The 25,349-nt window shown below is 39.4% G+C and overlaps 3 protein-coding genes across 4 annotated transcripts; all 3 read left to right on the top strand.

Moving 5' to 3' along the window:
- The first annotated feature begins 8,287 nt into the window (after positions 1-8,287).
- On the top strand, positions 8,288-14,143 carry LOC126619005 (acyl-CoA-binding domain-containing protein 4-like). The gene is made up of 18 exons (XM_050287253.1): positions 8,288-8,530; positions 9,067-9,137; positions 9,710-9,773; positions 9,857-9,928; positions 10,158-10,352; positions 10,432-10,509; positions 10,665-10,775; positions 10,887-10,953; positions 11,241-11,302; positions 11,412-11,551; positions 11,814-11,940; positions 12,020-12,134; positions 12,299-12,387; positions 12,582-12,665; positions 12,745-12,924; positions 13,009-13,161; positions 13,370-13,429; positions 13,584-14,143. Exons 1-18 carry the CDS (start codon positions 8,369-8,371, stop codon positions 13,767-13,769), a joined length of 2,016 nt encoding a protein of 671 aa, XP_050143210.1. The 5' UTR covers positions 8,288-8,368; the 3' UTR covers positions 13,770-14,143.
- A 1,363-nt stretch (positions 14,144-15,506) lies between these two features.
- On the top strand, positions 15,507-20,542 carry LOC126619004 (PWWP domain-containing protein 1-like). Of its 2 annotated transcripts, XR_007621927.1 has the most exons (3): positions 15,507-16,830; positions 17,449-20,075; positions 20,171-20,542. XR_007621927.1 is itself a non-coding variant. In XM_050287252.1 (2 exons), the coding sequence occupies exons 1-2, from the start codon at positions 15,798-15,800 to the stop codon at positions 19,887-19,889; spliced, it is 3,474 nt and encodes a 1,157-aa protein (XP_050143209.1). In that variant the 5' UTR covers positions 15,507-15,797; the 3' UTR covers positions 19,890-20,542. The 2 variants fall into 2 exon arrangements, 1 of the variants encoding a protein (XP_050143209.1); XM_050287252.1 differs by having other exon boundaries at positions 17,449-20,542.
- A 3,567-nt stretch (positions 20,543-24,109) lies between these two features.
- On the top strand, positions 24,110-25,349 carry LOC126619003 (protein SRC2-like). Its single transcript, XM_050287251.1, has one exon. The coding sequence runs from the start codon at positions 24,217-24,219 to the stop codon at positions 25,063-25,065; it is 849 nt and encodes a 282-aa protein (XP_050143208.1). The 5' UTR covers positions 24,110-24,216; the 3' UTR covers positions 25,066-25,349.

Here is a 25,349-nt window from a genome sequence, read left to right as displayed (position 1 = left end):
AAACCCACAAATCTCTGATGATCAAGTAAAACCTGACCATCAGATTCCTTCATCTGGTCAAGCTTCCTCTTCATGTTTGTAGCATAGTCATGTGCGAGCCGGTGCAACTGTTTATTCTCATGCTTGAGCCCTCTAATATCCTGTTTGAGACTCATCACTTCAGCCGCCAATGATTCAACTTGGCGGGTTCGAGCAAATAGGCGTTGGGCCATATTAGACACAGAACCTGCACACTGAACACTGAGAGCCAGAGAATCCTTAACAGCCAACTCATCAGACCGTTTGGAAAGTAGTCTGTTATCTTTGGGAGTGAGAAGGTTCCTGGCCACTACCGCAGCGGTCATATCATTCTTCATCACGGAATCCCCAACGGTAAGAGGACCAGTAGGGGAGACGAAGGATGGGCGCCATATGTTGTCTGGAGAAGGCGGGGCTGCCTCTTCAACAAGGTTCAAGTCAAAACGACGGTCGGAGGGGCCAGACATTTTCAAAGGTGTTGAAGAGAGAAGAGGTCGGACAAATCAAGATCTTAGAAGTGCAAGAATGGAGCTTCTACTGGTGGATATTCAAGTGTGCTTTGAAACTTAATGTCAGCCCCTATAAAAATCTGCACTCGACGAAGCTTCAGAAATCGAAGAGGCGCCTGCTCAGAAATTGAAGAGGCGTTTGCTTTCTCAAAAGCTGGGCTGCTCAGAGACCACGAGGGTCGATCTCAGAAATCAAAGAGGCGTTTGCTTTCTCAAAAGCTGGGCTGCTCAAAGACCACGAAGGCCGATCTCAGAAATCGAAGAGGCTTGCTTTCTCAAAAGCTGGGCTGCTAAGAGACCACGAGGGCCGATCTCAGAAATCGAAGAGGCACCTACTTTTCCAGCCTTGTCAGCACCTGTCACACGCACACTCAGCTTTGCGGAAATTATGGGCATTCTGTCGAAGATTTCTGGCGAAGTAGAAAGCACATGAATCGTACTGTTCAATCACCCACTTCCCACACGCAACAGTAACTCATGGGTACCACATATAACTTTGCCAAAGTTCTCTGACAAAATTGAGACACGTGAAGCTTGCAACTCCCGCTACCCGCTACATCGCTCTGACCAAGAAGGGTAAAAGAATTACAAAGAAACAACACTAACAAAGTTTAGACACATAAATTTTGAAGGTCTAGCTACCATATTATTACCCACAAGGGTAAAGGAACAGTACCACTGCTGGATAATTGGAAAGTCCCGGTGTGTCAACCTCTGTGCTTCGTGGCAAGGTAGACTAGCAAACATGCCCAACCTTTACTCACATTCGAGAAAACACTCCCAACAGGATTGCTTGCTCCAAAATCGAAGAGGCACCGCCCTCCGAATCTCGAGAGCCAGACTCCCAACATGATTACTTTCTCAAAAATCGAAGAGAGGGTAAAGGAACAGTACCACTGCTGGATAATTGGAAAGTCCCTGTGTGTCAACCTTTGTGCTTCGTGGCAAGGTAGACTAGCAAACATGCCCAACCTTTACTCACATTCGAGAAAACACTCCCAACAAGATTGCTTGCTCCAAAATCGAAGAGGCACCGCCCTCCGAATCTCGAGAGCCAGACTCCCAACATGATTACTTTCTCAAAAATCGAAGAGAGGGTAAAGGAACAGTACCACTGCTGGATAATTGGAAAGTCCCTGTGTGTCAACCTCTGTGCTTCGTGGCAAGGTAGACTAGCAAACATGCCCAACCTTTACTCACATTCGAGAAAACACTCCCAACAAGATTGCTTGCTCCAAAATCGAAGAGGCACCGCCCTCCGAATCTCGAGAGCCAGACTCCTAACATGATTACTTTCTCAAAAATTGAAGAGACAACGCTCTCCGAATCTCGAGAGCCAGACCTCCAGCAGGATTGCTTTCTCAAAAATCGAAGAGACATCGTTCTCCGAATCTCGAGAGCCAGATCCCCGACAGGATTGCTTGTTCGAAAACCGAAGAGGCACCACTTTCCCAACTTCAAGAGCTGGATCTCCTTGGATAAAGCTTGTCTGTAATCTTCACACGCAACATCAGCTTTCCAGATACCACAAACCACTTTTTCAAAGTGCTCTGACATAGTTAAAACATGTGAAGCTGGCAGCTCCCACTACCGTGCTATGACCAAGCAGGGTAAATGAATAGCATTATTACTTGATGTTAGGGAGACTCCTATATATGTCGACCTTCATCCCTAACGGACAGGCAGACCTGCAAAAATGCTCAACCTTTTCTCTTATCTGAGAGGGCACTCCCAACGAAGCCTTTCGAAATATTCAGCTTTCTTTCCCCCCGATAATACCTCTGTAAACAAGCTATACTAGAGCAAGAATATCTCATATCATCAGGGTTAAAAGCAAGAGTATCCCATATCATGCTTTTTCCCTGTCTTTTCCTTTGGTCTTGTTCTTACCTGCAAGACAAGGAGAAAGAGAGCAATCAGTCAGCACTTGGAATCAAGCTTCCAGCCAGGAACTGACTGCCTGGAACCCATTACCTGATTACTTACCTGGCATTGCTCTCGAGTACTCATCTTCAACATCTTATGCTTCCAGGGAAGATACCGCATCTGCCTGAGGAACAGATAGGGCAAGTGAGAAGGATACAAGGAAGCATGTGGAGACAAGCGTAACAGCACACGTGCCGATACATCCACTACTCTGTCAAAAGCAAAAGTATCCCATATCAGCAGGGTCGAACGTACTCTAGATTTGATGGACTTGTTTTGACCCTCAAATTCTTCAGTCGGCCTTATACTCTGGAGGAAACCAGAAAACCCTCCAGCCCGGTTTAAGAATAAGCCTGTGGAAAGTTACTTCTTCAAAAGCAAAAGTATCCCATATCATCTCTTCTTATTTTTCTTCTCTTTATCCTTCATGCTGCCTGCAAGATAGGGAGAATGTGAACAATCAGCCGGAGCTCTGATTGCTTACCTTGTCTGTCACCTCTTTCAGCAGATCCCCTAGCCCGGCGACTTGGGGGACTCCTACTTCATGGTTTGTATCGCGCTTGACCAAGCCTGAAACCACAAGTAAGCTTCAAGTGAAATTGATACATTACCTTGTGCATCTCCACCAGTTACAGATACCACCCCTGGATGGAGGAAGAGTACTTCCAGAGAAGATGCCACATCTACCTATGAGACAGATAAGGCAAGTCAAGACGATACCACACTCCGGTACTTAGAAGTTTCGTGGTTACGAGATCATTCTCCCACAATATTTCCTAATGTCATTTGTACTAAATCATTCACTTGTACTCACTAAAGGAGAGCTTGAACCTATGTACTTGTGTAAACCCTTCACAATTAATGAGAACTCCTCTATTCCGTGGACGTAGCCAATCTGGGTGAACCACGTACATCTTGTGTTTGCTTTCCTATCTCTATCCATTTATATACTTATCCACACTAATGACCGGAGCAATCTAGCGAAGATCACAAAAAGTGACCGTTTTCGCTACCTAGGATCTATCTTGCAAGAGAACGGAGAATTAGATGGAGATCTCAACCATAGAATACAAGCTGGATGGATGAAGTGTAAGAGTGCATCCGGCGTGTTGTGTGACCGTCGTAGGCCACTGAAGCTCAAGGGAAAATTTTATAGGACGGCAATAAGGCCAGCGATGTTGTATGGCACAGAATGTTGGGCGGTGAAGCATCAACACGTACACAAAATGGGTGTAGCGGAGATGAGGATGCTTCGTGGGATGTATGGGCACACGATAAAGGATAAGATTGGGAATGAGGATATCCGAGGTAAAGTAGGAGTAGCTAAAATTGAAGGAAATATGAGAGAAAATCGGTTCCGGTGGTTTGGACATGTGCAAAGAAGGCCTACTGACGCTCCGGTTCGAAAATGTGACTACGGGACAGAGGTTCAGGGCCGAAGGGGTAGAGGAAGACCTAGGAAAACTTTGAAAGAGACCCTAAGAAAAGACTTGAGTACTTGGATCTAACGGAGGACAAGACACAAAACCGAGCGCAATGGCGTTCTAGGATTCATATAGCCGACCCCACTTAGTGGGAAAAGGCTTTGTTGTTGTTGTTGTTATTGATTAAATATACAATGTCACGTGACGGTATACACATGGGTACAAACACAAATAAAACTTTAGAAAATTGGGCACAAAAAGAAACTAATATATGGGTACAAATTAAAAATGAAAAGAAAATTGGTACAAATTAAAAAATATTTGCAAATTAAAAATAGGTACAAACTAAAAATAAAAATATATGATAACAAATTTAGCCATAAATATAAATATACTAATTGTAGCATTTTTAACACTAAATGAATATATTTAAAAATAAAAATATTTTATTATTCAAATAATTAATGATGTTATTAATACCCAAGGACCTTGATCAAAAATAAAAAATGAATAGGATTTTAATCAATGAAGTACCAAAAAGAAGGATGTGAACCTAATTTTCCCTAAAATAATTATACTTACAGAAAATCATTCGGATTTGAGATTATTTAGTTATACAAATATGTAAAATAAATCAATGATATAAACACCAAGTAACATATTTACAATGAACGGTTGGTTTATTTAATATATTTAAATAAATAAATAATCTATTTACAAATGGTTTTTTGTAGGGTGATTGTTGGAGCGGAAAATTTCGTCTCCTTCAACAATAATATTGTAGCCTTGTTGAAAAGCTATAAACACCATCTTCGGTTGTCATCAATGAGAGCGAGAGAACTTAAAAGAAAACACTCTAACGCTTGTCAGTCTTTGTCAAAATGATGCAGTACATTATAAAGTTATTTCTTACTTCTATTTCTATTTTTTCATGCATTCTTGTGGAATTATTGCCTTTTACAGACATTTAAGTCTTGGGCTCCAAGTTCCACTTTCTCCCTATTCCTTCATGTTTCACATTCCATGGAAGTGTTTGATAATTTAGGATGAATGGGAAATGGCTCATTGCTTGAGCCTTAATTTTTACACCCACATTTCAAATAAAGATTAAGAAATTGAACGTCTCCGATTATAAATTTTTACTATGAATATATGTTATTTGTAAGCAGGAGAATAAACTTGTCACCAAAAGAGAAATGCAAGTATTTCATTTTGGTCTTCTTTGACCTCAAGTAGTTCCATGTAGCATAAGAATTAAGCCTAAGTTGACAGTGAGCAATGCCTTTTAAATATTTTTGTTATTGTAAATTGAAATATTGGGAGGGTTGATTATTTACTCTTTTTTGGAAAATAAATTTAATTAAAAAAAAAGGGAATAACCACACCAATACAATAAAAAATTGTGTATGTTTAGCCTTTATAGGTAGCTATGTATCTCAACATAAAACATTAAAAAGTTAACACCGATAACAAAATAAAGAAATTCACTTTTCAAAACACATGACACTAAAATATAAAACATAAAAAAGTTGATAGCCGGATATTCTCAATAACACCCCTCAATCTTCAAGGCGTCTTGTACTTGTAAGGATTATTTGTAATATCAAATGGTACTTTGACTCTAATTTTTTAGAATGAATACGTGATTCAAATATTTTGTTTATACACTTTCAATGGTGAAGCTACATAGGAGCGAAGGGGGGCGGCCACCCCTCCGCTCGCCGGAAAACAAAGGCAGGAGCGAGGCTTGAACCCCTTTGGTTCAGCCGGAATCTGGGAACCACGGTGGTTCATGGTTCGAATCTGGGAACTGTGAGCTTACAGGTTCTTTTTTTAATTTTTAATTTTGGTTTGGTAAACGACGTCGTTTTACATTAATCAAATAATTTTTTTTTAAAGAGCCACTGGTACCCATCCCAATCCTCCCACCCGTTTCAATTATTACCCCCACTCTTGCCCATAAATTACAAATCCCATCCCCCCACCTTTATTCCCAGATTTCAATTTTCAAAATTGACTCAAATCCCGGGATTGAACACAAGAAAGTCTTGTTCCGTTGCCCACCAAGCTCCAGACGCCACACCAGCCACTCCAAGTGAGGTTAATTTTTAATTTTTTTAAAAAATTTATGGTTATCGATTATAGATTATTCATATAAATACTATGATTATTAATTTTTTTTTGAAGTACATAAAAGAGGATTCATACATTATATATATTATAGGAACTTGAATCACACATGGTCTAGTAATAAAAATTGATTGCAGTAACCGCTATAAACCTTAATCAACTTACTCAATTTTTAATTGTGGTTTAGAATAAAAATTGAATTCTTGATTATTCATATGATTGTTAGTATTGATTAATTAATTCGTGATTTGATTAGATATTACCCTATAGTCTACTCTAGGATTAAGAGTCTAAGATATTTTTTTTTCTTGGGTAAAGCGGGAGCCTTGTGCACTGGGTACGACCTTTTTTTGTTATACAGTTACGTAATAGAACGATACTATAAGAAACAGTGCTTAATTAAATCCTTCTCTAATTATCGCGAAGCAATTCGTAGGTACTACCTCTAAAATGAACTTTGTTAACCTAAATCTCACAAAATGAATCAGGAGGTGTGAAAGCTACATGTTAATGTATAAGTTTCTTACATTAACTTTAGTGTTACCGGTTGCAACCGCTTCGGTGAAGAGAGTTTTTTCTGCTATGAAGATTGTGAAAACATCATTGCGTAACAAAATGGGAGATCAATGGTTGAGTGATAACATGGTTGTTTACATTGAGATAGATGTATTTTCTTTTACTGATAATGATCCTATTATGCGACGTTTTCATGACATGAAACTTCGCCGACAACAACTGTAATTTATTTGTATTGATTAATTATATAAGACATTCCTACATAAAAAGATTTGGTTGTTGCCATTTTTCTTTAACCTTGCACGCATATAAGTTTGCCCATTCTCCCGAGAATTCCTGGCTTCACCATTGTACACTTTAGACAATCAACCATGTCAATAAATGAGAATATAACCCAAATGAATTGATTAACTTTTAGTTTTCTCAACACAATCTTTAATATGTCGTGCACAAGCTAAAAAGTAGAAAGTCATCCGCATGCATATCAAAAGAGTTTTTATCAAGTAAGGACCTAAGATTCCAAAGTTGACTGAGATAGATTTACTTTGTATACAATGTTGTGGATTAGGATATAGAAGAGCTTAGTGGTTAAGGTTGGACTGATTATTTTCAATTGCTCTAAACTTTAACCACTAAGCTCTTCTAAATCCTAATTTTGAAAAATAAAATTAAAAATTCCCATCTAGGCGAAAGCCGATAAACCTCCACATAGGTCTGTGCCTGTTTTTTATGTCAATTTTATGGATAATAAATAAGAGGTAAACAATTCGCACCTTATGTTTGAAGAACATGGGGTCAACTGCATGACCATCACCATAGTTACCGCCGCCGCCGTATATGTACTATTCCATTCTCACTTCCATCGTCGTCACCATCACGTTGTCACTTACATCATTTATCGTCGTCACCATCACATTGCAACTTACGTCATTCAGTGACAGATTCAGAATTCAAATATTGGGAATCTCAGTGTTAAAAGGTCTAAGCTTTTTTAATAGAAAAAAAAAAACTAGTTTATTCATTGAGGCATTTCGTCAAACACTTAGTGAGTTTATTGTCGTCATGCTAATCATATTGCACATACATCAATAGAGATCAACTTATACTGAACCAATATGATGAGGTCATCAAGAGAATTCGTCAGGTCCTATCAACGCAACTTGTCGAGTGCTGCCGAAGTATGCTCAAAATATCCCCGCATGTATATTTTTCAGACACCAAATAATCCTGAGACCACCTTGATTCCAATATGTATCCGCCACTGACGACACCGTTGTTGCCACCACTATTAACACATTGGTCACCTACCACCTTTCAATATTCATTTAACAGAAAGTCCGAGTTCAAATATAATTTTCCTAAAAACAAATTTTGAGTAGTGCTTAGATCCCAACCAAATTAGACCCACAAAAGAAAGACTTTGACATCCCACGATGAAAGACTTTTGACATCCCACGACGCAGATGTCAAGCGCCCACGTCCCATAAAGCAATTGACTTCCTTCACTCCGACTTCTCAAAATTCCCAAACACGCCCTCCATCTCGGGAAATTTTTTTATTACGATGGAATATGGTATAGTTTTTATATAAACGGTGAGAAATTTTATTTTTTAAGTTATTAAATTTTTAGCATATATATTCTGTTATTTGTTTAGTAACTCGTAATATACTACTTCGTGTGCCGATCACACTGATAAATCTCTCCTCAATCTCCTTCAAATATTTAATTTAATTAAATAAAAGTCCCCACAAATCCCACAAATAATACGTTGCTCTTGCTCTCTCTCTTACAAGAAAACGCACGAAGCATAGACCCGTACCCGTTTGAGAGAAAACAGAGAAAAAATGGCTATGGCTCGGGCGAGCTCGGGGCTCCAATACCCCCAGAGGTTTTACGCGGCGGCCTCCTACGCCGGCTTCGACGGATCTCCTCGCTCCGCCTCCAAAGCCGTTCGCGCCAAGTTCAGCTCCGAGTCCGCTCTCATACTCTACGCCTTGTATCAGCAGGTACCTCCCTCTACTTCCTCCTCCGATCCCGTTCCTCTCACATTTCTGAAAATTCGATCTCAATCCCTATCTTTCTAATACTCGATCGCATTGCTCGTGCAAATTCCAACTGCGCGGTTGATGTGCTTCTTACTCCGCGGCAACTTTTTGCGTTTTCGATAGTTACTGATTTTCAATCTCATTTCTGACAATTTTTGCTCGGGTTTGTTGCCATGGAGTGGTTGATTTGCGTTCTGATGTGGTTTTGATTGGTGATGTGGTTTTCGATTTCGATTGTTCAGTAGAGTGTTTGATTTCTGCGTTGTTTATTTCGCGTTTAGTTTCTGCAATGATGTTGTGTGTGTAATTAAGGTAGATCTGGAATATCGAAATCCAGATTTGTATATTTTGGATGTTGATCTAATACTTGGATTGAATTCTCCTTATCAATGCAATTGTGTATGTATCTATGTGTAATTATGGATGCATGTTTGTGAATTATGTCAATGTAATGTGTTATTGTACGCATTCAATTGGTTGTACAATTGCAATGGCAGGCTACCGTAGGGCCTTGTAATGCCCCGGAACCTAGCGCTTGGAATGCTGTTGAGAAAAGCAAATGGAGCAGGTACGCTTCTAGTTACCACTTTCGTATTCTCATTTTAAGATGATATTCATGTGTCCGGAGGTGTGTACGATATATACTGAATCTGGACTGATTAGAATTTTTTCATAGTTTCATTAGTTTGGTTCAGTAGTTGCTGTTTTGATGGTTGAACTTACGTACCAGTGAATAACAAGGTCTGACTATAAGTATGGAGCACTGGGACGATGTGGATTTGGTGTATCGGTATAAAAAGATTAGATGTCGAACCCCGCAAGTTATCTGTGGAATTTTTGGGCCTATGACTGCTAGATTAGAGAGAAATGTAAGCTAATTATGACCGATAGGAATAGGTTCACTGAAATGAAACCATCTGTGAAAATATTGACGGAAAATCTCTCTATATTGTTGCATTTCATTTAAATCTATCCTTTAGGAACCTCGCCTATGATACAATCCTATACAAACCTTTGGGTAAAGGACTGCAACTGTGTTATACTGCATCTGCAAATTGTGTTTTATATATGCAATATTATGCATGTAATCGTACTGTATTGAGTTTGTTTTTAATGGTATTTCACATATACAATTTCCAGCTGGAAGAAGCTTGCAGACATGGCTTCCACGGAAGCAATGCGTCTTTTTGTGAAAATATTAGAGGTAATAAGATTTTCAGGTGTATGTTTTTGTCTTGCGGCCGAAGCTCTGCTAATATATCTTGATTTGCATTATTTTTTGGGTAGGAGGAAGACCCAGGTTGGTATTCAAGAGCATCAAACTTTGTTTCAGAGCCTGTGGTAGATGTACAAATGAATGTGAGTATGGAAGTTGTTTCTATGATATTCTATTTTCTTTCTTGTCAATTGCCAATTGATCATAAACTAGAAGAACTTGCTTAATCTGCAAATCTCTTAGAGATTTCAAGGGTTGCTTGTCTTCTTGGCTAATCCATGATTATTGTCCCTTACGGTGAACATGCGACTCTTCCTCAGTCTTTTGTACTTAGAGTTTCTCTGTGTTTTTGTTATTTTTGGTTGGTTATAGCAAAATTCAAGTATTCAGCCAGTTGTCGAGAATGGTAACTCTTTTCCCGAGACCAAGACAATCTCCACTGAAAACGGGAGCATAGTGGAAGCTCAGGATAAAGATGTTGTCTCTGAAGGCTTTGGATCAGTTGTTGTCTATGATCAATGGACTGCACCTCCAGTATCTGGCCTTCGCCCAAAATCCCGATATGAGGTATTTGGATATCTGTATCTTTATTTTCTTCATCTTCTCTGCCTTCTTCTTTTTGAACACAGTGTTCTCACCTTTTCAGCATGGAGCAGCGGTTATTCAAGACAAGATGTACATACATGGTGGAAATCACAATGGTCGTTACCTAAATGATCTCCATGTAAGCAACATATTTGCATGTATACACCTATACAAATTCACAAATCATAAGTATTCTACATTGGACGGTTGGCCAAGTCTTACTATGGTGTAATTTTTGTGTTTTTGTTTTATAAATCCTTTTTCTTGTTCTTGCTAATTGGAAGTACAATACAGGTCTTGGACTTGAGGAGTTGGAGTTGGTCAAAGATCGAGGCCAAATCTGTGGCTGAGTCAGTTGAGGCAGCCTCACCAGTAACAGTAACCCCATGCGCGGGTCATTCGTTGGTTAGTAGTGCCCCTTAGTTAATACATGAGTATCCATCTCTTTTTGCCGACTTTTGTCGTCACGATTATGAATACTCACAGTAATGTGCAATCATTTCTCTGTTTCTGTAGATACCTTGGGAGAATAAACTTATTTCAATTGCTGGACATACAAAGGATCCTACTGATTCTATTCAGGGTAAGAACTAATAATAATTATTATTGTAATGCCCTTTCGTTTTCTGATGATATCAGACCTTGGGTGATATCTCAGTCTTTCTGCTTTAACCATTGCTCAAGAGAACCTCTGTCTGCATTCCAGTTAAAGCTTTTCAGGACTGGTCCATTTAAGTATTAAATTTGTGCTTTCAAAGTAGTAAGACAAACACATTTCACGTTCATGCAGCCTCATTATTTTGCCATATTTTCTTTGCCTTGATTCAATTACTGCTTTCTTATGCTTTCCCCCCTGTATTGGCTCGACAGTGAAGGCATTTGATCTACAAACTTGCTCGTGGTCATTGTTAAAGACTTATGGGAAACCGCCGGTATTTATTTATTTGCTCTATTGTTCATATTTGTGAAAATCTGAGTGTAAGCACAAGAGTGGGGTTGGAATTATGGGAATCATGGTCCTTTCCCATGCATGTTTTACAGGCATCGCGTGGAGGTCAATCCGTGTCTCTTGTTGGAGGTAACTTGGTTATTTTCGGGGGACAAGATGCAAAGAGATCTCTCTTGAATGACCTGCATATTCTTGACCTAGAAACAATGACGTGGGATGAGATTGATGCTGTGTAAGATTTATCTTGAAACTTCAGAACCATTAGTAGCATGTTGTTTTTCTCTTTTGATGGTTTGACTCACATATTGGCAAATTTTGTTAAAGGATGTATACTGCTGTATTTGAAAAAGGCATTTTTCAGCATTAATGATAACAATAAATGTTGGCACATATTTCTACAAGGGCTTGGAATGGGATAGACTAGAAAATATATGTTCAAGACATGCTCGTTCTTTGATCAACTTTTGAGGTTCATAAATTTCAATCTTTCACAGAGGGGTGCCTCCTTCTCCGAGGTCTGATCATGCTGCTGCAGTCCATGCTGACCGCTATCTTCTTATATTTGGTGGTGGTTCTCATGCCACTTGTTACAATGATCTCCATGTCCTTGATTTGCAAAGTGTGAGACAACTAGTCAATTCTGAAATTTGTTTACATGCTTGGTAAAACTATCACTCACTCATATATTTGGACTGTATAGATGGAGTGGTCAAGACCCACACAACAAGGTGAAATACCAACTCCACGGGCTGGACATGCAGGTGTAACTGTTGGAGAGAATTGGTTCATAGTTGGCGGTGGTGACAACAAGAGTGGTATGTATGCTATATTTGTTTTTGCATCTGGTTGGTTTATGCTATAATATTTGCATCTGGTTGGTTTTGGAATTCATAAAACTTCTGGTTGATCTATTTTTTAACCAGAATCCACTTTACTCTACGCGGTTAGGTATTGATCTCTTCATTTTTCATTTTTGCAGGCGTTTCAGAAACTGTTGTCCTAAATATGTCCACGCTTGTTTGGTCTGTTGTAACTACTGTTGAAGGGCGCATTCCTGTTGCTAGTGAGGTATTCGATTCTTGGGAACTCTGTATAGTTAACCTAGCTTGAATGGCTTTGAGCTACATTCCTTGGTACCACATTAATTATGAATCATGATAAGATCTTTGCATCCATGATCGATTGGTACCATGTAAAAGTTGAGATGATTCACTGCCAGCAGTAATGTAGTGGAATGACGATCTAATTGTTTCCATTTTCAGGGACTAAGTCTGGTCGTAGGTTCTTACAATGGTGAAGATGTCCTCGTATCATTTGGAGGATACAATGGGCGTTACAACAATGAGGTAAGGATGAGCTTTCATGGTCTTGTAGCGTATGGTGCTCCTGTTCTATTGTCATGTTAAATTTGCTTCTCTCTGTTAGGTTAACGTTCTTAAACCAAGCCACAAGTCAACCTTGCAATCAAAGATGACGGAAACTCCTGTTCCAGACAGTGTTTCTGCTGTGCATAATCAAAGTGCTACCAGAGATGTGGAGTCTGAAACAGGGCAAGAAGGAAAAGTTAGGGAAATTGAAATGGACAATGTTGACTCAGATGCCATGGTATGTGATGTTAAAAATTATGTGGAGATTTGGCCACAATGTTGCGTCTTGCGTATTATTTTACTCATCTGAACTCTTATGCAGAAATCAAGAGGCAAGGGTACCAATGAACATATAGCGACCCTCAAAGCAGAGAAAGAAGAATTAGAATCATCACTCAGCAAGGAGAAAGCGCAAACTGTCCAATTAAAGCAAGATTTAGCAGAAGCAGAGACTCGCAACACTGACCTGTACAAGGTACTTTATGTTCACAAAGAAATTATGATTGTGCATTTTCAAGGGCACAAATAATTCTTGGACAATTCTCTTGACGCTGGGGATTGGATGGAGATTTTTTTTATGTCCACTATTGGTTTTGATTATCCGATTTTTCAAGAGCACATGTAATTCTTGTATGTTTTCTGCCCTATGAGTTTCCATTGATTTTCTCATACTGATTTTGTAGGAGCTTCAATCAGTACGTGGTCAACTAGGATCTGAGCAGTCAAGATGTTTCAAACTTGAGGTATGTTATCATGTACTAACCGAGTTTACCTTTTGCCTCGCAAATGTGGACGACTATCACTTGATTCTCGGTTCATCAAGATGTTTGCGTCGCCAAACAAGATATGTTGCACTTCCGGTTCAAATTTTCTGCTAATTACTCCTTGAACGAGCAGGTTGAACTTGCAGAACTACGACAGAAGCTCCAAACAATGGACGCATTGCAGAAAGAACTCGAACTCCTCCAGCGACAAAAGGCTGCATCTGAACAAGCAGCACTGAATGCTAAAAAGCAGAGCTCAGGTGGCGTCTGGGGCTGGCTCGCGGGAACCCCTTCTAATGAAAAAGCTGATGACGCCTAAATAGATTTCGAAACCAATTGGCAGTAGGGATTGTTACTCGTAAGATTCGGTTCTCATTGACTTTTCTTTTAATACCATTCGACATGATTTTGTTTTGCTCTACCAAAGTTCTTTCCTGGGATAGAAGAAATAAGATAATACGAGGTTCTTATCGGCGAGAGAGGGCGGGAATCCCCCTTCGGGGTTTTTGCGTGAATACATACATGTACTGCAATTTCAGCTTTGTAGTTTCATGTCTGTGAGTGCTTATGTTGTTCTTTTGGGTCACAATTTTTTATTGTAGTTTGTATTCAAAGTGAATATATTAAGAGGAGGTGTAGATCTCATTTGTTTATAATTTGTGTCTAATGGAAGTATATTTGGGTGACCTTTCACATCTTTCTTCCCTTTGAGGCTTGAGTTATTTTGTGCACAATGTAATTATTAATTTTCATAAAATGAGTGATACACTACAAAAAATTTATTAAATTTGTTTATATATATATATATATATATATATATATATATATATACATATATATATTTTAAAGAAAGGGACCAGCTGGTGACGCGAAGCCACGTCAATCCACTCTTCTGAGGCTGGGCAGACTCACAGAGACATTTTAGCCTTCTTGGCCATCATCGTGTGATTTATCAGCTCCATGAATCAAACTCAGGTCTAGTCGTGTGAAATGAAAATGTAGATCTTTATTATTTGTCGAAAAATCAATAATACTCTCCCACTTATAGCCTTTAGATCCAATCCAGTGGATTGAATTTAAGGGCTCTAAGGAGGTTCCCTAGCATTGTTGCCTCACCCTTTCTTCATTTGCTTAAAGCTCATTTATTAATGGAGGTCAGAGGGCACACCTAATTTGTTGCCTGCACATTATATGGTTTCAAATTTCACTCAACTCGTGTTTTTTTTTCATTCGACTGGGTTTTTAAATCAACAATTTAGAATTGGCAAATCTACGTAACAAAAAAGTCCTCATTTTAATATGAGCCTTCAGATTAATCTAACCTCTCAATATTTTTTATGTGATTTACCGAGAAAGAAAAGTAAAATATTTGCGAGAAACATTAGTAGATGAGTAACACAAAATTGAATATGAACACACTCTAGATTCCATCTGTCACTAAGCAAGAGAAATTTGTATTCGTTTATTTTTCACATAAAAAAAATGTTGGGATGGACACTAAATTCATAAAGATTGTTGCTGTCATTTTGATAAAATAATTTCGAAGTTAGGTCAGTAAGCTGAGGCATTATTTTTTATACCATTCAGTATGCCGGATCAGCATTGCATGGTCATCTTGGTCATCTCTTTGCGGATACACGACAGATCCTTCAGGGGTTTAAGCAATGGAAGATTTCTTTTGGACCGAGAGAGACGAATAAAGTGGCACATCGACTTGCACAGTTGAGTCTTACACTTGATTATCCACTTTCTTGATTCGAATAACCTTCTGATGTTATTAATGATTTATTATTAGAGGATAGTCTAAATAGTTAATTGGTGCGAGACATTCTTTTTTCTTTCGATCTGATTGAAAGTCCTGACAAATTTTTTATTGAGATCCATTGTTAGCATTAGTTCCTTATGTACGTATTTCTCTATTGAATGAATATCGTACCTTATCCTAAAAAAATGGCGGTTGAAACCAGTGAAAAAGTGAAAATTGGTCAAGCAAATACAAAAAAGAAACTTTATATATTGACGTGGCGGCATCCTTTTCCTTGTATAATATCTCCACGAGAGTGGAGTGAACCAAACTATTATTATTTCATTTCTCCAAACCCTGATAAAATCACAATTTTCCCCTAAATTTTCTTACCATCCAAACACCTTCTTCCTCTCTCTCTAGGGTTTTATCTGTATCCCTCAAAATCCCACACTTTCTCGCGTTTTCCCGGAAAATTACGCACTTTCAAAACCTCATCATGAGGTGTTAGAAAGCCATGCCGCCTCATTGGGACCCGCCAACTGTGTCCGTCCAGAGCTGCCAGAGGATTTGAATTGCTCAGCCGGTTCGAAGATCTCTGTGATGAACAACGATATCGGATTGGACGGGAAATCGGATGCCACTGAAGAGGCCGCGGAAGCTAGAGCTAGGGTTTCGCCAATGGAGCTCGATTCGGGGAGTGAGGCTGGCGGAAGATCTGAGGAGGATGGGGCTAGGTTTAGTACGGAGAGTGAAGGTGGAAATGTGGATAAAGTGATGGAATCGAAGGGTTCTGGAATTCAGGCGGATAGAACTAGGGTGGAGATTTCATTCAATGATGTTGAAGATGATGTTTTCAACATTTCGCGGGTCGAAATTGACGACGATTCTGATAAATCTGAGGCTCACAATGGTGAGCACCCGTCTTTGTTGTCTGAGTTTGATGAGTTTGTAGCTAATGAGAAGAGTGGAATGGCTCTCGGGACGAAGAGGGCACTGAGCTACGGGTTCGAAGTGGGTGATATGGTGTGGGGGAAGGTAAAATCTCATCCATGGTGGCCGGGACACATATATAACGAGGCGTTGGCAACGTCTCAGGTGCGGCGGACACGGAGGGAAGGTCATGTATTGGTTGCTTTCTTTGGTGATAATAGTTACGGATGGTTCGACCCGGCTGAACTCATACCATTTGATCCCCACTACGCTGAGAAATCTCGGCAGACGAATCACAGGGGTTTTCTGAAGGCTGTGGAGGAGGCTGTTGATGAGGCGAATCGTAGGTGTGAACTTGGTCTGGTTTGCAAATGTAGGAATGCCTATAATTTTCGGAAAACAAGTGTGCAAGGGTACTTTGTTGTTGATGTGCCGGATTATGAGCCAGGAGCAGTGTATTCGGAGAATCAGATAAGGAAGGCGAGGGATAGTTTTAAGCCGATTGAGATGTTGTCTTTTGTAAAGAAGTTGGCTTTGTCACCACACGGTGATCATCAGAAGAGCCTCAGCTTTAATAAGATCAAGGCTACTGCTTTTTCTTTTCGCAAGGTTGTTTTTGAAGAGTATGATGAAACGTACGCTCAGGCATTTGGTGCACATCCAGGACGCCCTTCTCGTAGTCTAGTTCCAGCTCCAACTCGAGGTATATTAATAATTCTCCTCACCATTGGTAATAATGTTATAAATTTTGGACCTTCATGCTGTAACTTGTGTCTGTACTAGTCCAAGGAATGCCCGAGTAGGGTGCGATTACATTGCAGCAAAATATTTCAATAAATAGGTTCAGTAATTTGGATTGTAGATGTTGAACTCAAAATGATCAGTTACCTTAATCTCCATTCGTATTTGTAGCTATAGCTTGTAATGCATATATCAGTTTATGGTGATGTGTTAAGATATGTTCTTGACAGGAAGTGCCGTTGTAGTGGTATTTAAGTGAAGCATGGGGTCTAAACCCAAATTATTTGTTTTGTTAATTGGTATTTGTGAGATGATTTATCTTAAACCTTAAATTTGGTTTGACCCATAACATTGTGCAAATACGGAAAAAATGTTTACAAAATCCTTCAACGTTTTGCCTGAATTTACATTACCATTTGTGCTAGTGTATCATTGAGTAGTAAAATTTACAAGTTCGTTGAACCTTCTGCCCCTTTTTCTTCGTTTTAGTTTCTACAAAAGCAAAATTAGATGTTTCCCATCTGTATGCAAGTTGAATTCACTGAACATGCTTTTCTAATTGGATTGTTTCCTTAACCAGCTGCTTTGAGTGGTCCTTTGGTGATTGCTGAAGTTCTGGGAGGGCAGAAGAGTGCCACAAAACCGATGAAAGTCAAGGACCATTCAAAGAGAGACAAATACCTATTGAAGCGGAGAGATGAACCTGGGAACTCGAAAACCCATCAAACTAGCCAGGGCCAAGCTAGTTCCTCAGCCCCATCTGCCGTCTTGGAGGGGTCAATATCAGTAGAAGATGAGAATTATATGTTACAAAAGAGGGCTCCAGATGTATCTGGAAAAGAAGCTGCAATCATTGATCAGGCAACAAATAGCTCTCTCATCCCCCAAGATGTTACTGTTGATGCAAAGCCATCTCTTGCAAAGGGAAGGGGGGCTCTGCAGGAAGTGAAAGAGGGAGAGGGAGATGGAGATGTAGGTCCTACAGCCACAGGATATGTAGATTTATTGGGGGATGGGACCAAGCAACGTACAATAGATGCTACATCACAACCTTTAAAGCAGGAAGGTGAGGGTGTAATAGAGTTTAAATATGAAGAGAGTGAAAAATTGTCTGGATCATATGAAAAATTTCAACAACCTTCGAGTTCTTTGAAAAAAGTGGAAGTAGCCTATGAACGTGGTGTTGGAGATCCTTTGCCAATTGAGGCAAAGAGTTTAGATGGGAAGAAAGCAGCTGGTGGAGTGAAAAAACCGAAGGTTCTTAAACGGACTGCGGAGGACTTGAACATTGATGACTCTATGATGGGGGATAAAAAGAAAAAGAAAAGGAAGAAACAGTTAGATGCGGAAGCTAGCGCCAGAAATCAACAGAAGCCTCTGACTTCTGGAAAGGTACTGCACTCAGGGAGTAAAGCAGCAGGAAATGCCAATCATGTAGGTTTGGCTGCAAGAGAGGATACCCAGGTTGAACATAAGAAAGATGTCACTTACAGTAATAACTTGTCTGAATCTGTTGGAAAATTACCGTTTTGTGGCTTGGAAAATGTGCAGCTTGATATACCACAACTGGTAAGTGATTTGCAAGGCCTTGCCCTTGATCCTTTCCACGGTATTGAGACAAACGGCCCTGCAATTGTTCGGCAGTTCTTTCTGCACTTCCGGTCCCTTGTCTACCAGAAAAGTTTGGTTCTGTCACCACCCTCAGAGACTGAACCTGTTGAAGTTCGCTCCTCTAAATCTTCATCTGGTGTGAAAGCCTCTGATATATCTCCTACTGAGCAAGTTAGAGATTTATCATCCTCAAAGGCAGCAAAACCCATGTTCAGATCCGACGATCCTACCATAGCTGGGCGGAAACGTGCTCCATCTGACCGTCAAGGAGATATTGCGGCTAAGAGGTACAAGAAAATTACTGATATAAGAACGTTGGCTGCGGAAAAGAAGGCTATTCAGAGACCTCCTATAGACTCCAAGCGTATAGAGGCAAAAGAATCAGCAACACCGGTTATGCGGAAGTCACTCAAGCCAGGTTTTGCAAAGAAAACGGACCCTGCATCAAAGGCAGTTGAGCCCACAATGCTGGTGTTGAAATTCCCTCCCAAAATCTCTCTCCCATCACCTGCAGAACTGAAGGCAAAGTTTGCCCGATTTGGGCCTATGGACCAGTCCGGTCTCCGTGTCTTTTGGAAGTCCTCGACATGCCGGGTTGTCTTTCTGTACAAATCTGATGCACAAGCAGCATTTAAGTTTGCTACCGCAAACAGCTCCCTTTTCGGCAACTTTAGTGTGAGGTGTCAAATTCGAGAAGTGGGTGGTCCTGAAGTTCCAGGGTTAGGCAAGGGTGACAATCCCAGGGAGACGCCACGGGCTAAGGATCCATCAGTTATGCAATCACCAGCATTGGCATCGGCACTCAGACAGCAGCAGCAGCAGCAGCAGTATCAGCAGCAGGCTCAACAGAGTGGAGTGCAGCTGAAGTCGATTCTGAAGAAGTATTCAGGCGAGGAGTCAGCAGGAGGGCAGGTGACCGGTGGGAATGGAAATAGTAAGGGGACTGCGCGTGTAAAATTCATGTTGGGTGGGGAAGAAACTAGTAGGACTACTACTTCTGATCAATTCATGATGCCTGGTAATAGAAATAACAACTTCAACAAGAACAACAGTGCTAGTTTTGTGGACGTCGACGGTGCACCGTCTTCTACTACTTCCACTGCTATGGATTTTAATACAACTAGGAACTTTCAAAAGGTCAATCCTCCTCCAACTTTTTCATCACCACTGCCTCCTCTCCTCCCTAATCCTCCCGGCCCACCTCCACAATATGCCAAACCCCCACCCCATAGCAATTTTCCGCAGCATTCCGAACTGGCACCACCCAGAAATACTAGTCACAATCTTAACGCACCACCCACAAGCACTGTCGATATTTCGCAGCAGATGCTTAGCTTGTTGACTAGGTGCAGCGACGTTGTATCCAACGTGAAGGGCTTGCTCGGCTATGTGCCTTACCATCCTCTCTGATGAAGCCACCTCGAAAATTTATTACGCCATAAAGCCGCGTCACCAACAAGATTCGAACGCAGCATTTCAGGGCTCGAAAGCTTTGCTTGCGTCCGAGTTTTAAAGGACGTGGACGTGGGGCGAAAGTTGTTAAGAGGGAGAGATGCCAAACCAAAGAGAGTGGTGGACTCGGCGTAAACTTTACATGTAGTAGGTTTTACAAGTTGGATACTCTCTTGTACTGATGATATTGTTAGTGCCGTTTTGTTTGCATTTTTTAATTTTGTTTGTATTTTTGTTAGGGTGGGTTTGACTTTTGGCCCGTAGGCCGGAATACGGCACAACGGGGAGCTTTGTGTCCGAATGTCATATAAGGCATTCGGAGACCTTTCCTTTTGGACATAACTCGTGGTCAACGTTTATAATGGGGCGGAGAAAAGAAGGAAATTGAAGAGGACATAGTTGATGGGATGCTATTTATATTCCATTGATGGAAACAATGATTGGTAAGGTGGATTTTATGTGCTATGTTGATGGTTATGCAATTTTTTATCCTACATTTTGTACAAGCGATGCAGAGGGATGGAGATTCAAATTTGAGACATCAAGAGTACGAAAGTGGATATTTGTAATCGATTGAGTTACAAGCTGTTTGTATATATTTTTTATTATTTCTCTTCTCTTACACTCTTTTATTGATTAAATAAATTAAATAAAAATTAAAAGACAAACAGAAACAAGATTGCAAAAAAAGAAAACGAAGGTATCAATTTGGATTGACTTTTTATGCTTGGAAATTGAATGGTCCAAGTTGCAAAGCTTTTTTTTTTATTTTTTTTTTAAAGGGAACAATTAGTGGTAAATTATGATTATTCATCTTTTTAGGGGCTAAAGAGGTTATGAGAAATTTCACCTACCTGTGATTACAGTTAAACAGACTCAGCAATTCAGAGCATCGAACTTGAGACCTCTCATATTTTTTTGTTTTTTTTTGCTCGCTCTCATATTTTTTTGTTTATTGAAAAGCCACAATCCGCACCTCTACCACTGATCACAGTCTTACGTTGCAAAGTTGGAGATGTAGAGAATAATGAGAAATGGATTAACATGACCTCGGCGTGAACGGTGGAGGTGGAATCTTATCCTAAATACCACGTTACGCTTTTTTAGGTCAGAAGGCTTCCATTCAACGGCCATATTTCATCAACGCAATTTATTCCTTCTTTCGTAAGCATCGACCAAAGCCAGTCACTCTGTCACTCACTCATTCCCACGTTCCATTTTTGTAAGGATCCTCGTCATCGGATTCTCTTTACGAGGATCTTGATGATTCTTCAATCATATTTATTTATTGTACATCGTACGATCAATTTTTGTTAGGTATTGTTTATATTTAATTTTAAATAAAAAAATTTACAATGATTTATGATCACATAATGTACGATGAACGGATGTGATTAGATGATCCCCAAGATCATCTTGGATTTTTTACGTGCTTTTCTCTAAAAAATCACTTATGATATTATTCACTTACAACATATTTTTATCATTTTCATTAAAACTCAAAGTTTTCTAACTATTTTTATTAGTTTTTCTTTTATTCTATAAATGGTGACTTTTTATTTAGTGTGTAAATGACACGTGTAAATCAAAACAACACATGACAGTAAACTTGTTCAACGTGAGTTGCTTTCCTCGGTATATTTTGATGTGACCATGCTCTTGTTTTAATCTTGACCATCCAGTAAATTCAATGGATCGGATTATACATGCCAAGCTCTAGAACAAACTTTTTTTTTTTTTTTGAACAAACGATATTATTTATACTAAGGGAAATGAGATGGGCTTAACCTTACAATAGGCTAGCAGTAATGTGGTTCAAATTCGTATTTGGCGATAATCAAACGTAAGACCTCTCACTTACAAATAAAGAGGAATATCATTAGACCGTAGTATTAAACGGCAGATCAAAGTTCAAACTGTTGTTTGAAGCTCCAACTAAAACTGTTATTCTGGAAGCCGTGGTTATAAATTTGGGTTTAGTGCCAAATAGAAGCCTTGTTCGAAATTAGAGAGTTGGTAAATTAATAACCACTCTGATTAGTTTGGTCCATGGAATGTTTAGTTTAGTTAAACATAACCAACATAACCAAAAAAATCAGAGGCCTAGATAGTTCAGTTTAAGGAAAAATTAAACAGATAATTAACAAGATAAAATAAAACAAAACACATTTACAAGAACAGAAAACCAGAAAATTAATTAATCAGAGCAAAGCTTGATTATTCCTTTGTTTACAAAGCATTAGAAAAAGGATCCAAAGTGGAAGAGAAAAGAGAGAACGAATAATAAAGATGGGAATTTGCTGGGGTTTTCTGGGTGATCATCCAACACCACTAGGCTCTTCTGGATACAGGTATCTATCTCTTCATTTGCTATTTTTCATTTTCCTGGTTTATTATTCATACAAGCAATTTGAGGGAAGAATTTTGGGTGCAAAGATAAACGCTTTTAACTATTTAAGCGACAAACTCTGCATTTTTCTTATTCTATAGTCTTAACTCTTAACAAATTGTGAGTTCGCATGAAAAAGTAGAGAAAAAAAAATATGAAAAATACTTAGCTCCTTGGATGTTCTTTCAAGGAGATGCCAAATAATAGGTGTAGATGCACTATGCACATTTGACATAAGAAATTCTTTCAATTGAATTGTTATTTGCTGACTGGACTTGAAACTAATGAGGAGTCAAATTTGACATCAACGTCGAATTTATTTTTGATTAGTTTAGTGGTAGGTCCCTTATTCCATAACATTTTAGCCAATAAAAATTTTGTTTCAAACAATTTTTCTAATAAATAAGAGCTCTACACAAATGATAAAATAATATTTTATATTTTGATTATAGAAACATAAAATTTGATATAAGATTTTCGATTAACATACCAACCATCAATTGTAATTCAAAAGTTATGATTTGACACGTTCTTAGAAATGTCAAATCCATGATCTATATATACGAAAAAGATTGATATATGTTAGTAGTTAAGGAGGAATAACTCTTTGAATGTATTTTATATGTATACATCCAAAACAATATCTAAAACCATTAGCATATGAGCATATTCTAACGTTAAAGAATTTACAATACCAAATTGTGTGATTACGTCAGATGGAATTCATTCATTTTTGTTTTTTCTCCCATTAAGAATTTAAGATTAGACGCATTTCGCCGGACAAGGAGCATTTTCGGATTCTCTTTGTAAGGATTCAGATGATTAAGTAATCGTGTTCGTTCATCGTACATCGTGCGATCATTTTTTGTTAGATACTATTTATATTTATTTAAAATGATTTCTAATTATGATGTATAATAAACGAACACAAATAATTGATCTTTCGAATGCCAGAAAGGGAATCAGGAGATGATCCTATTTACATTGCGCCACGCAAAACGTCTGTTGCTTTGCGCGGCTTTTACGTGTTTCCGGCCTGTCATTGTGGGACCACCGCTGCCCCACTCGCCTTAAATATCTTAATGACTAATCACCAAACCAACTGACTAAACTCTCATTAATCAATTCATTAGAGATAAGACAAAACGTAATTAGTCCTCGTCGATTGAACCCCACTCCACTCCACCATAAACATTATCTTCTCCAATATTCACATGAATTCTTTCACTCAATTTTAATTGTTGATGTGTTTGATCAATTTGATCAGAGAACCATTTTTGTGAACAATGCTCTATTTGCATAATTTGTTGACATACGTCAAGTCAGTTAGTCAGGAAAGTAATGTTTTCTTCTCCGCGTTATGTTCAAATGATAAGAAATATTTATTTTTTATGTTTAGATTTTTCTAGTTGGTCACAACAGTGTGTCGGCACTAAATTCAAGCTAAATGTTTACATTATAATCACATCAATCCTTTATTAGGCCAAATGTCACGTCAAAGAACAAAAACTATGAAACAAATAAAAATAATTTACACGTTTCTCAAAAAAAAATTTTTTTTTTTAATTTACGCGTAAATATTTATTCATGAAAAAATCAATTTAAAAAAAAATACGCGTAAACAAATATCCTAGGAAATACTCGAAATTAGAAAAGAAATTTATAACGTTGCCTACTTGACAAAATTGTAAAAAAATTAAATTAAAAATGTGACCCAGTGAAGGTTCACAGAAGCTGCCTTTTCTTTTGTCTTCATCCTCACCACGACCACTCTATAAATTCAAGATTTTTATCCTAACACTTTACAATTCAAGAATTTCCCAAATTTTCCAAATTCCAGTCGAACAATCTTCTTCTTTCAACTTGTAATTTCAACAACTCTCAAGAATCATCGCCATGGATTGCAGGCCTCTGGAGGTAATCATCGACTCGGCCAACGACATCAAGGATGTCAACCTCTTCTCCAAGATGGACGTCTACGCCGCCGTTTCGGTCGCCGGCGACCCGCGCAACAAGAAGCAGAAGAACAAAACCCCCGTCGTCAAGGACGGAGGCACCAACCCCAAGTGGACCAGCTACCCCATCAGGTTCACCGTCGACGAAGCCGCCCTCCTCAACAACCGCCTCACCCTCAACGTCAAGCTCGTCTCCGAACGCACTTTGGGAGACACCAAGATCGGCGAGGTCAAGATCCCGCTCAAGGAGCTACTAGACACCATGAGCGGCGGCGATGATCAGAAGAAGCAGATCAAGCACGTCAGCTACGGCCTCCGATCGTCGAGCGGAAGGCCCAAGGGGACCATCAATTTCGGGTACAAATTCGGTGACAAGTTTTCGGTTCCGGTTCCAGTGCAGAGGAAAGTCCACGAGCCCGTGATGGCATACCCGACCGGACAGCCCGGGTCAAGCTCCGGGTACCCGCCCGCGGGTGCCTACCCACCTGCCCAAGCTTACCCATACCCGCCACCGCCTCATCAGCAACCGGGTTACGCGTACGCTCCACCGCCACAAGCCGGGTACGGATACCCGCCTCAGCCGGGGTACGGGTACCCGCCGCAGCAAGTTGTGCACCCGCAGAAGCCTAAGAGGGGCGGAGGAGGGAACATGGCGATGGGTGTGGGAGCTGGGTTGCTGGGTGGATTGTTGATCGGGGATATGATTGGGGATGTCGGTGAGATGGGCGCTTACGATGCTGGGTACGATGCTGGGGTCGGTGATGACTTTGGTGGTGGCTTTGATTTCTAGTGATATATATTTTATTTTATTTTTGGGTGTTTTAATTTGTTGTTTTGAGTTTTTGGTTTTGGGACGAAGGAAGACATAAAAATGTTAGTGGAGGTTTTAGGGTTTAATGTTCAATAATCATCAGTGGATTTTCACATCTTAGTTGGCCCTGTATATTTTTAAGCCATTTTAGTATGTGTGAATCATAACATACGACGTTGTATTCATATTCTGGACATACTGAAAATTTCTTCAACATTTGAAATAATAATAACTAAGTGATAGTGCAGTTACCTATATCATAA

The sequence above is a fragment of the Malus sylvestris genome, chromosome 4 (assembly GCF_916048215.2).
Source record: "Malus sylvestris chromosome 4, drMalSylv7.2, whole genome shotgun sequence".
Taxonomy (NCBI): Eukaryota; Viridiplantae; Streptophyta; class Magnoliopsida; order Rosales; family Rosaceae; genus Malus; species Malus sylvestris.
This window is presented reverse-complemented; position numbering and strand designations above follow the sequence as displayed.